At 36.8% G+C, this 12,357-nt stretch overlaps 1 protein-coding gene across 1 annotated transcript in view; it reads right to left on the bottom strand.

Annotated features, from left to right (window-relative positions):
* Nucleotides 1-12,357, bottom strand: part of Prp8 (pre-mRNA processing factor 8) — a 411,861-nt gene that overhangs the window by 392,529 nt on the left and 6,975 nt on the right. The window contains exon 2 of the mRNA XM_090407427.1: nt 7,360-7,633. Within this exon, the coding sequence (XP_090263553.1) occupies nt 7,360-7,606 (247 nt within the window). The 5' untranslated portion in view covers nt 7,607-7,633. The remainder of the gene's footprint in view (nt 1-7,359; nt 7,634-12,357) is intronic.

Raw genomic sequence — 12,357 nt, forward strand, 5'->3', positions numbered from 1 at the left:
AAGTATACATAGCAAGGCTAGTATTTTATGGTGCACCCAAAAGAGTGAAATATGGTGAGTTAAGTGACATATGGAAATTGCTTGTTAAATCCTTTAACATAATAGACTTCAACTTCCCTAACACTCACCATCAATCATTAACTGCAGACACAGCTGATACCACACAACACTACATTTTATTTGTTAGCATGACTTTATTTTCTTGTAATTGTTTTTCAACATTTGTAGAACTGTTATCTATTAACATATTTTTGATGTTTAATAAGCCCTGGTGGAACCACTAAGTCTTTGACAGTGTGTAAAAATGGTATGTTTAAGTTTCAAATTTTAATGACCAATTAAATCTCAATTATTAGGGCACATTCTTTACTCATAAAACATTCTCTTAAATAGTTTTTTCATGTACATTCTGAAAATTTAACTGTCACATCTTATATGCTGAATCACATTCAGGTTAACAAGGAAAACAGTAGACCACACAGACAGTCCTAATCAAATATGTTATTTCCTGTTGAGATTCTGAACAGATCTGTTAATTTTTGGTTAGTCAAAAATATACTCCATATATTTAAAAGAATCTTATATGCTTTTTAGATGGTATGAACATAGGAAAAATTTAATATTTCAGTTTCTTTAAAAAATTTTAATATTTTAAAACTGGGAGGGAGGTATTATCAAAATGAATAAGTTGTTGGATATAATCAGTTGAAGATCTGTCAAGATTTTCTTTACCCACTCTGAGCTGTTTAACTTTCTCTGTTTAAACTCTGATTTTCTCTAGGTCCTGCTTTCCTAACAGAGAAATCATCCTCCTAGGACAGTGGTGGCAAAACCATGGCACGCGTGCCAGAGGTGGCACGCCTGAGAATTTTGCTAGCACGTCAATGATTTACATATGATATCCTTTTATACGCTTATAAATTATTCCATCTTTTTTTTTTTAATTGTTACAATACGTACAAGCTAAATTTTGTTTTACAGGAGAGAGCAACTATGAAGACATGAATTCGATTGGTGTGGTATTAACAAAAGATCAAGCGACCAAGAGACAAATGGAACTGACAATTTTTGAGTTGAAATGCTAATTCTCTTCAACCGAATTCCATAACACCTACAACTGTCATAACAACATTCACTATATATTTCTTAGTTTTAAGACATTCACGATGGGGTGTCGTTTATCGTTCCGACAGAACCTCTCATTACCGGCGGGCTCAGCTCACACAAAGTTTCATCCCATGGTTGATTTTTATTGCCTTGTTTGCGTTTTAGCTGGAAGGGGAATTCACACAAGCATTATATGGCATGTTTCAATTCGTGGTAGAATTTTAATTGAAGTTAGCCTTCGTGATCTGTCATAATGACATCGAGAATTTCAAATGCAATCAAACACATTTATTTCATGTAATTGAAAAATTGGACAACAGTTTTAGTTAGATACTGTGTTTCCGGTGAAAGTGCACCATATGGTTTTGCTTGCCTATACAGCTTAGTTTCTGTGAGAGGGGTACATGTGATTCATTAGTTAGCGCAGTTTTTATTCCAGCTGTCTCTAATTGCACAATTTGTTGAGAAATATATTACACAGACTGCAAAAGACTCTGTACCTTATTCAGGGATACAATAGCACTATTTTTTTTTTCCCTTACATCTACAGTATATAATGGCTGTTGGGGAGAGCATGTTGTTTTTTGTGTGGGAGGTATATATGCAAAACCTTTTAATGTCTTTTTTCGTAAAGTGAAATCAGGGGTGCCAGTTATACGCGAGGGCAAGTTATATTAGACGGTAATTCGCCGACAAGTCGACATCCTTCTGCTGATTCCTCTGCTCTGCTGACTTCTATGGTGAGTTACAATGCATAAATATTTTTATCACTACCATTTTTTTTTTTTTTTCAAACCAACTTCATTAAAATCAAATTAATAATACAATAATCAATTTTATACTGAATAATATTATAAATTTTTGGTGATCAGAATAGGATATGTCATTTATAAATTTAATGTTGGCCTGGGTAAACTACAATATTGTAGCATCAGTCCTGTGATTGATAACTAATTTAAATGCGTACTTTTATATTTGTCAACATGCTACACCGTATACGTTAAGTGTATTAATATTCTTTATGATTATGCCATAATTAATTATTAATATAATTATTTACTAAAATAAATAGCCAAAAGGCTTCACATCAGCAATACAAAATTATATAAATTAAGTGAATGTTAAATCCAACATTATTTCAAAACTGACTACAGGAACTATAGACGTTTTGTGCGAAATTTCAACAGAGATCTTACGGGATTACAACTGGTTGTAACTTTTGTCTAACACTACTCCCACCTCTATACCCAGATGGCACTATTGTGTTGTCACCCACAAAAAAAGCCAATCTTCTGCTTCACACTTCGCCTCCAATGCATGCATAATAACTGACCATTGTAAATGTCCCCAGCATTCAAAATGTCCAATACTCAATGGCTCCACTGTCCTTTTGCCAGAAAGAGATATCTCATTCACCTAAGTCCTATCTAAAGTAATTGAGAAAACCATCAATTCTCAATTCCTACACTATCTTGAATGTACCCAGCTAATAAATGACCACCAGTAATATGGATTCTGTCAGTGCCATTCAACAGGAGATCTACTCACATGTCACCCATCTCTGTTCAAATGTCAAGAAGTTTAGTGATTGCACTTGATATCTCCAAAGCTTTTGACAGGGTCTGGCACAAAACTGCCCACTAAACAGCTTCCATCATTAGGTCTGCCACATAACTTCTGAAATTGTATTGCCAGCTATCTGACTGGATGCATGCTATGTGTGATGGTGGATGGTTCCTTATTCTCTCACTATTCAAGTAATGCTGGGGTTCCACAAGATTCTCACCAACCCTCTTAACAAACAGTACTCAATAACCTCTCGATAAACAGTGTTGAAGTTGACAGCACATTGCATGCCACCCTTTCATTTCACAAACCTTACTCTACACAAATCACCTCAACTTACAGAATGTCAACCACTACTGTCCTCAATTCTCATCTGCAAGCCATCATCCATTTGGGGTTCAGATAACCTCGTCAATTTCAATGCTAGCATAACCCAGTTCTTCCTGATTTCCCACAAAAAATAACCATTTTCCTCCAATATTATTCTTGCCAACACTCAAATTTCTAGACAAGATGAGATTTCTCTTCTTGGAATCACCTTGACATCAAGCCTCTCCTGGTATAAACGCATCACAACCATTGCCTCCTCAACTTCTAAAATACTAGGATTCGCTTAAGATATTACTTCACCTCTACTTAAACAGTTGTATAAATCACAAATCTGCCCTGGTACTGAATACCATTCTCACATCTGGGATGGTGCAACTAAGAGCCCCTTGAAATGCTACAGAGGAGGGCAATTAGATTGATTAATAACCCATCTCTTACCAACTCACTCCACCCACTTTTGCACAGGCATTTGGTTTTTGCAATATGTGTGTTCTATAAATATTTCCATTTCAAATGTTCACATGAAATAGCATCAATTCCCTTACTAGGTATTAAATCTGTTGGAATACATGCAGCTACTGCCCAACGTCCCTTCAGAGTGCTGTATCGTGGAACAGACTTTTCCCTTGTGTTTTCCAAGGAATACCTTGAATACAAGAATTCCTTGAATACAGAAATACAGACAGTAGGTAATTATTGATGCTAATTCTGACTAACTGTGGTCATAGAAGTATTTATAGAAGATGCAAGCAACAGAACCTGAATGGCTGTGCAAAAAATGAGTGGAGTGTATTAGTGAGAAAGGATACATTAATCAATCTAGCAGCCCTTTTCAGTATAAATTCCAATATTTTTAGGAAGCTCTTAGGTGCAGCATTTCAGATGAGAGCAACATTCAATGGTTGGACAGATTTGCAATTTGTATTGAGTTAGGAGCTGTTTGAAGTCCAAGTAACACCTTGAGAGAAAGAGAAAATCTCTAATTTTCTGGAGACAATATTTGTAATGTGTTTGTGCCAAGAGAGATTTGAGGTTACAGTTATTCCAAGAAGATAAATCTCATCTTGAATAGAGATCCTAGTAAGACTGGAAGAATATGGTTTCTCTTTTTGTGAGAAATAAGGCAAAACTATGTTTTGATAGCAATGAAGTTAAGGTTATCTAAATACCATCGTTTTGAAGATCAGAATTTAAGGTAATGGAGGTTAAGGTTTTGCAAGCTGCAGTGATTTTTGCATTGCAAGGCATCAAATAAAAAGGAGAAATGCAACTTACTAAGATCAAAAAAACTGTGTACTGGATTGACTGTCAGCTGAAGCAGATCATTTATATACATAGAAGAGAGAGAGTGGGTGAAAAACCAGAGCCTTGTGGGACCCCTGCATTAGTTGTATAGTTTTAAAAAAAGGAGTGATCTGCCCATGAGTGTCCAGCCAGGAAGCTGACAACCCAGTTGTAGAAGTCAAGGGCAGGTCAAATGATGGATGCTTACTTAACAGTCCTTTGTGCTAAACCTGGTCAAAAGCTTTGGAGATATCAAAGGCAACTGCTTGAGATTCCGCAAATGTTTATCCATGGTGTTTGTCTAGAAACAGGTGACACAGGTAAGGAGATCCCCTGTTGATCAGTAGTGATAGAATTGATACTGGGTGGTCATTTATTAGTTGAGCCTTCAAGGTAGCATAGGAGTTGGATATTGATAGTTCCATTTCTATTACTTTAGAAAGAACTGAGTAAGGGAATTGGATAGTAATCCGAAAATTTGTTAGCCTTATTAGGAATAGGATGCATGTGGGCTAATTTCCAGACTGCAGGATAGTGAAATAAGAGAACATAAAAAGGTGAAAAAAAAAAAAAGGACATTCAGAGGAATGTCATCAAGACCAGGAGACTTTTGGTATCCAATCTTGACAGAGATTTCTCTCATCTCTTTCTGGTGAAAGGTCAAACAAGGCATTGAGTCTCTGGAATGTTGGGGGACATTTACTATGATTAGTCATAAAGGAATTGGAGGAGAAATAAGAAGCCAGGAGGTTGACTTTTTTTCTATAGGTGGTGATGTAATAGTATCACCTGGGTGTAAAAGGGATGGAAGTAACATTGGACAGAAGTTATGGCCAGAAACCTATGGCTGTTTTTGGACAGGATGCAAGTTCCTGCATTTAGCTCTCTCAAAGTCAGATTTCAATGCATTGACAGGTTTTTTTTCAGCTATTCTGAGCTTTGGTATAAGCAATACAGGAAGATCAAGTTTTGGATGCAAGTCATTTTTATTAAGCAGTTTCAGTAAGCTTGACTGTTCTCTTGTACCACCTTCACACACCTGTGGGAGAAGCAGGGCTTAGATAGTGAATGAGAATTTAGGTTACAGGATAAGGAGTGAGGAATGTTTCCATGCCAATAAGAATTATTTCAGTGATTCATTCAACACACAAATCTATATCAGATGGCCAAGATCAGTAATCTGACTAAAGAAATGAGGTGTAGAAGTTATGATAATCATCCTAGCTTTCTTGTAATGCCATACAATGTGGATATGAGTGGCTGTGTATCTGTTGCTCCATGGGGAAAGAGATCTACACTAGATTATGGTCTCAGCTGCCTAGAGGAGAGCATATACTCATTGTATACTAAGCTGGATCATTAGTAAGGAATAAGTCCAGAGTATCTGGAGTGGTTGGGATTGTTTGGTATTCTAGTGGGCATGTGAACAATTTGTCAGATTGTTAGTGATTGAAAATGTCTTAGCCTCTCTACATGTTTATTCTATGTAGGTGGAAGAGGAGAGCCAGTTCATGTTGTGAACAAGGAAGTCTCCAGAAAGATGACTGGGAAAGTCGGATTGAAGAAAATAAACATTCAGGGAAAGTAAATCAAAACGTTTGGACTGGTTGTTCACACTGGAAGAGTAGTAGAGATAGCAAATGAATTTGACAGAATAAGGTAGAGTGATTTTCAATCAAAAGTAGTCGAAATCAGGAGATTCTAGGCAAGATATCCTTTGATATGGTATACTGGAGCAAACATATGCACAAATCGCACCTCTGAGGTGAAAAGAATTAAAATGTGTAATTTGGTAAGCAGAGATGAGTGGTACCTTGGGAGATTGAGATTTGGGTTTCAGGAGAAGTAAGTGAGGTTTTGCAGACTGAAGGCAGAAGAACTTTTATTAACACGTTCGCTGCCATGCTACTTCAGCATAGTCTGTTCCCATACACTGAGCAATTTCACTTCTTCAAGGTCAGTACGGTAATCTCGTTGCCGGTGGTAAGTGTCATACGAGTATACTCGTAGTTGGCTTGTGCAGAGCACATACCATCTATGAGTATACACAGTTTTGCTGCTAGCTCCACAAAACAAGCATTTTCACTTCTTCAAGGTCAGTACAGTAATCTCATTGCCGGCAGCAAGCGTCCTACGAGTATACTCGTAGCTGGCTTATGTAGCTCATATACGAACTATGAGTATACTCGTAGTTGGCAGCGAATGCGTTAAGGTTGGAATTGAGACCACATATATTTGTGAAATGGATTTGGAAGGTTCAGTGAAGTTCATTGTTGACTTCATGGGTCCCACACACTCCTTATGGAGCACTTGGGATTCTGATTTTTATGCTAGTTATTAGTAGAATTAGATTTTTCACCCCCCACTAGTATCTCTTTTTATAGTTAATTGTCCATGCTTTGTCTCCACCTTGACATTTTCCTTCCAGTTTTTGTTACAATTGCTAGCCTTGTTCCTACTTTATAGGCAAGGGCTTTTGACTTGTTTGGCCAATATGAATGCAGATCTAATCATCAGAATATGCTGGTGTTGTAGGTGGCAAGAATGTTATCTTAAAGATGACCATGAAATGATGAGAATATTCTTTGATCTACATCAATTTTCTGAGAGAAAGTTTCATCAAGAATGATAACGCAGTCTTACAGGCCATCCAGAAATTTCTGAGATTTAGGAACTGTTTACCAGAGGAGAGAGGAGGCACAGGAGACAAAAATAGCTGGCTAAGGTTGATCAGGAGTCTGAGCACTGATTAGATTTTGGCACAGTTAGAATGAGCCCCTGGCAACAAAAAATCACATAGAACGCTATTTTTCTTTTTCACAATGTTCAACTTATAGCTTCAGATTGCAATAATATATTTTTCCAAGGGTCAGGATACTTGTGGTTGGTATAGCATTTTCATGTCCTTAAAAAACTGTTGTTGTAGTTTCATTTAGAATGGAAGGTTGGGTAAAATAACTTGAGTGGATGACTTGTACACATTCATTATTTTTTGTAATATGAGTATTTCATATTCTATGAAAATTTACTTGGCATTAACTTAATAACCTGCAGGCTTAAAAACTACCTTACCTTTTTCCTGTAGCTTTTCTACACTTAAATACTCAGGTGGCTTGGGCTGCTGTTGTTGCTGCTGCTGTTGCTGCTGTTGATGATGTTGCTGTTGAAGTTGTTGTTGTTGAAGCTGAGCTTGAACTTGAGCTTGAACTTGTGCATGAGCCTGAGCTTGGGCTGCTAACTGAGCAGCAGCCACAGCCTGCTGCTGAGCTAACATGCCCATCATGTAGGGCTGGCCCAGCATGAAAGGTGGCAAAGCCATTTTGATCTCTTTGTTGTATAATTATCTCTAGGATGGGAAAAAAAAAAAAAGAAAAGAAACAAATTTCAATATCTCAAGAATATGTCCACAGTTTAAAATAATTACAAAAAAAAAAAAAAAATTAGATTAGAAATTTTCATGAACCTCTCCACAGTCTGGGTGAAACTGAACAGTGCATGATTATTTGTTCACGTGCAATACTTTACACATGAAGTATTATTAAAATATAAATTGATATCCATGGATTACTCACAAAAAAAGTTGGTTTAAATCATTATTTAATATAAGTAGATTTAATAGATTTAATTTTAAATGATATTTGGAATTTCAGGTAGACCACTATTAGTACATCTTGTTCACATAGTAACAATATTCTCTATTATGGTCACTCTGATAATTATGACAACCATTTATAAATATTAAGTGTCAAACAATAATGGAAACCTGCATAACATGCATGTTAATTTATTAAATCCAAAAATATGAAGAATGAGAAAAACATTAAAACATCATTCCTTGATGATTCATTCTTAACGACTCAATTTTTATTCAAATGTTTTAACCTTCGTATTTTCTATTTCATTTTTTTTTAAAACCTAGTTATTCCCTGCTTTTGTTCAAGCAAGCATGCTCTTGAAATATTAGTAGTAGTAGAGATATCATCAAAAGCTTTACAAAGAGAATTTCATTTTTATTATTGCAATTCTAGTAATTTACATTTTAATACTGAGTAGAAGGCAACGAAAGCATACAAAGAACATGGAACAAATTTGAGACTAAGCATATAGCTTCTCTAATGGCTTTTTTTTTCTTCTCCCAAATGTATTACTGAAACTATAGATAGAAACAAGAGATACGAGACCCAATATCCCAATCTGTTTTCGTGCTTTTTAGAAAGAACAATGTATGTCATAAAGGAAATTGCAATTCAAAGTACAAAAATAAATAGTTTGCAATATGCAGATGACACAGTCATTGAAGAAGATAAGAACTAGAAAGAACAGTGCTGAAGTGAAGAGGGAGAGAGAGATAGAGGTTAAAGAATATTGACAAAACAAAAGCAATAATATTCAGAGAGAAGAGAATGAAAAAGCATATAAAGGTCAACAGACAAGAGCAGAAAGAGGTTAGGAACTTCGTATACCTAGGGAACAACATGATGCATGATTTAGACTGTAAAAGAGAGATCTCAGATACCAAAAGCTAAAGTAAACCTACAAGCAATGGAAATTTAACTCAATGAGCCTTCTCATAAAGTAGTGACAGCTTCACAAAAGCTCTCTATGGCTGTGAGACATAGCTAATGATCAAAGACTCTGAGAGACAAATATTGACTTTCAAAAGAACGTTATAGAGAGGGAAAAAAAAAAAGAAAAAGAAAGACAGAAAGGGTAAAAAGGGAGGGACTGCTATGGGTGGTAGAACAATAATCTCTGGAACATTCCCTCAAGACACGAAATGATATACCATCATGTCCCATGCCTTTGTTGAAATTAAGCTTACTCAATTCCTCATATACCTCCTGCTCACTCATTATTATTGGTTTTCTCCCCTCCATTCCCACTGCTCTCAAGTTCTGCATTATGTTACAATCACAAAGATGGAATACTTCAACTATTCATTTAACACCTCTACTATATCTTCCTCAGTGTTTATCATTCTCCCATTATCACTGACCAACATCATCCTCTCATAATCATTATTCCTTCTACAGGCCACATATTGAAAACACTCTCTAGGATTTCTTTTAGCATCATTTGCTAACTGCTCATACTGCACTTTTGCTACTCTTACCAAGCATGTCACCTTCCTTACTTGCTCTGTACTCCTCACGTAACTGATTGCCACTCATCTTGTGCTGCCTCTGCAATGCCTTTTTCTACCAGATTGCATGTTTCGCCTCTTCAGTCATCCATTTGCCAATACCTTGTTTAATCTCCTGACCCTTAAATACACTCAGTCATTGCCTCTGCCAGATACTTCCCAAGCAGAGATGAAGCATTGGTTTCCTTCCCACAAAATTCCTCATTCCATGATTATGGCCACCTCCTGAGCTTGCCATAATCACCTGCCCTATAGTTCCACATATAATCCTTTCTCATAAAAATGCTGATATGGCTGGCCATCATCCAAGTAATCACTTCATCACTTTCACCAACTGGAGAAAGATGTGACACTTCATTTACAATAATATCTTCTGACGACATAATCAAATCCAAGACCTTCAATCCAAGTGTGGCCTCTGTTACGCATTGCTTAAGGTAGTTATCCTTTAACAACTCAAAAATTCATTCTCTTTGGTTCCTGATGCTGTCTCTTCGTTTCAAGTGTGGTTCATATTACTATAACTGAAATTGTCCATAATGATCACCCTTTTCTTATTAGCCAGAGCAATTTGCCTAAACATTTCCTTCTCACTGCCTTCCAAATTACCATAATCACCTGCCCTATTATAGTCTACAGCAACACACTACTAAACATTTCATCCCGTCCACCTCAAAACCACTGTCAGTATTCACTACTGGAATCTCCAACCCTAGATTGGCACAACTCCTCTGCCAATCATCAATAACCCTCCTCCTCCTCCTCTCTTTTTGCTTTGTCTTCGCAAAAGACTACATATCCCTCCATCTCTATTCCTGTCAAAATATCAGCAACAGTTTCTCCAACTGGCTCACATCAAATCCATTCAAATTTAGCCCATCTCTTATACAGCTCTATCCACCCCTCAAACTCTTCTCTCAAATTCCCAAAATGTACTCCTTTCTCCTCACACAACTCTGCATTAGCATATCATTAATAATCTTTGCTCATCTTATCAACTCATCATTATCATGCATAGGACATAGGGCAATACAAAACACTAACTACCTTATCTACCACACTATTATCTTTCACTCTCCTTAACAGCCTCATGATATTCCTCCTTACATTCTTCTTGTTACCAGCCAAATCATTTGTGCCAACTACCGTACCTAATCTTTTGCTTGCATACCCCTCTTATTCAATGCTTCAACAACCCTGCTCATTCTACCTCCAGGAAAACAGACTTTTGCACCTTTTCACTCACCACACCTCTTTATCATGGAATCTCTGTACACTGCCACTCTCAAATCATTTGATATTTCTTTCAAATCTTTCATCCCATTCTTTATTACATTTACATGCAAATCCATAATTCTTTGTTCATTCTTCATATGTTTAATCTCTTGCCTCATCTTTACCAACTCCTCTTTCATATCTTCAATTAATTCAATGCCATTTATGCAAATGACATTTTCACTACTTTGCACATCTGCTGTCTTACGGCTTAATTTGCTGCTATCTATGCATGCTGTCTTACTTATCAACAGTGCTAATTCATCGTCATGTTCCAGGCAGTCTTGCAATTGTTGTAAGACAGCCATACTCTCAGCTCTGCTTGCTCCCATTGCTATATAAAAGATCTTCTGCCCACTACTGCTACATTCAATGATATTGAATATGCGGATTCTCCTTGAATTCCAATGACTCGACACTCAGGGTAGCCCCTGAATTTCAAATAACTTGACAAAAACATTACAGCCTACATCCATTTCAAGTCGACATCACATCTGTTGCCAATTCCAGCTTATCATTTTATAGTATAGAGTAGACATATATACACACACACACACACACACCCTCTGCCCAAAAAGAAACCGAACGTTTCGAAAATAGAAGAAACTAGTGGCGCCACCTGTTGTATCTTTTTGTTGTCGAAAGCGGCAACCTTCATTAGTGTTTTGTCAATTTATGATATTTGTTTCATTAGAAGCCGAGTTATAGTGTCAAGAGTGACAATGTGTTTGGACAAAAGGTCAGAAAATTAGTTTCAAACAGAGAGCTGTGATCGACTTGTGTTAAACTTGGTAAACGTTTTAGCGAAACACATCAAATGCTTCAAAAAACATACGGTGATGAATGTTTATCCTGTACTCAAGTTTACGAGTAGCTTAAGCGATTTCAAAGTGGTCGTGAGATGCTTGAGGATGACGAAAAGCTGGGCCGTCCAAAAACTGGACTGAGTGAAGTTAACATCCAAAAAGTGCATGATTTCATCAAAGAAAACCCGAAATCGTCCATGAGACTGATTGAAGATGAATTGGGGATTCCAAAATCAACTGTGCACAACATTTTGACTGAGAGTTTGGGCCATCGTAAATTGAATTCGCGATTTGTTCCCCACAAGTTGACAGACGACCAAAAAATGCATCGAATTGAACACTGCAAGGACCTCATTAAAAACATAATTAAAGCTTGTAAGGACTAAAACTTCCTTGAAAGAATTGTTACTGGTGACGAAACGTCACCAGTATTTTGAGTATGAGCCCGAAACAAAGTGCCAGAGTGCTGAGTGGAGACCACCAGAAGAGGGGCATCTGAAAAAAAAAAGTCACTTGGAGAAGAAAAGTAAAGACAATGCTGATTTGTTTCTACGATTCCAAGAGCATTATCCAAAGAATTCGTTCCACCTGGCCAAATGATCAATGGTGAGTTTTATCTCGAAGTTTTGAAGCGAACGATAGCGAGAATCCGTTGCATACAGAATGAATATCGTGATGCAGGCAGCTGGTTACTTTTGCACGATAATGCAACATCTCATCGTTCAAACATTGTGAGACAGTTTTTGAGCAAAAACCAAGTTTGTATGTTGGATCACTTGCAATATTCATCTGATTTAGCACCTTGTGACTTCTTTCTCTTTCCCCCTGCTTCATTTGCTGATGAAA

This window comes from Typopeltis vanoorti, chromosome 17 (assembly GCF_054136105.1).
Source record: "Typopeltis vanoorti isolate ZY-2024b chromosome 17, IOZ_Tvanoo_1.0, whole genome shotgun sequence".
Classification (NCBI taxonomy): Eukaryota; Metazoa; Arthropoda; class Arachnida; order Uropygi; family Thelyphonidae; genus Typopeltis; species Typopeltis vanoorti.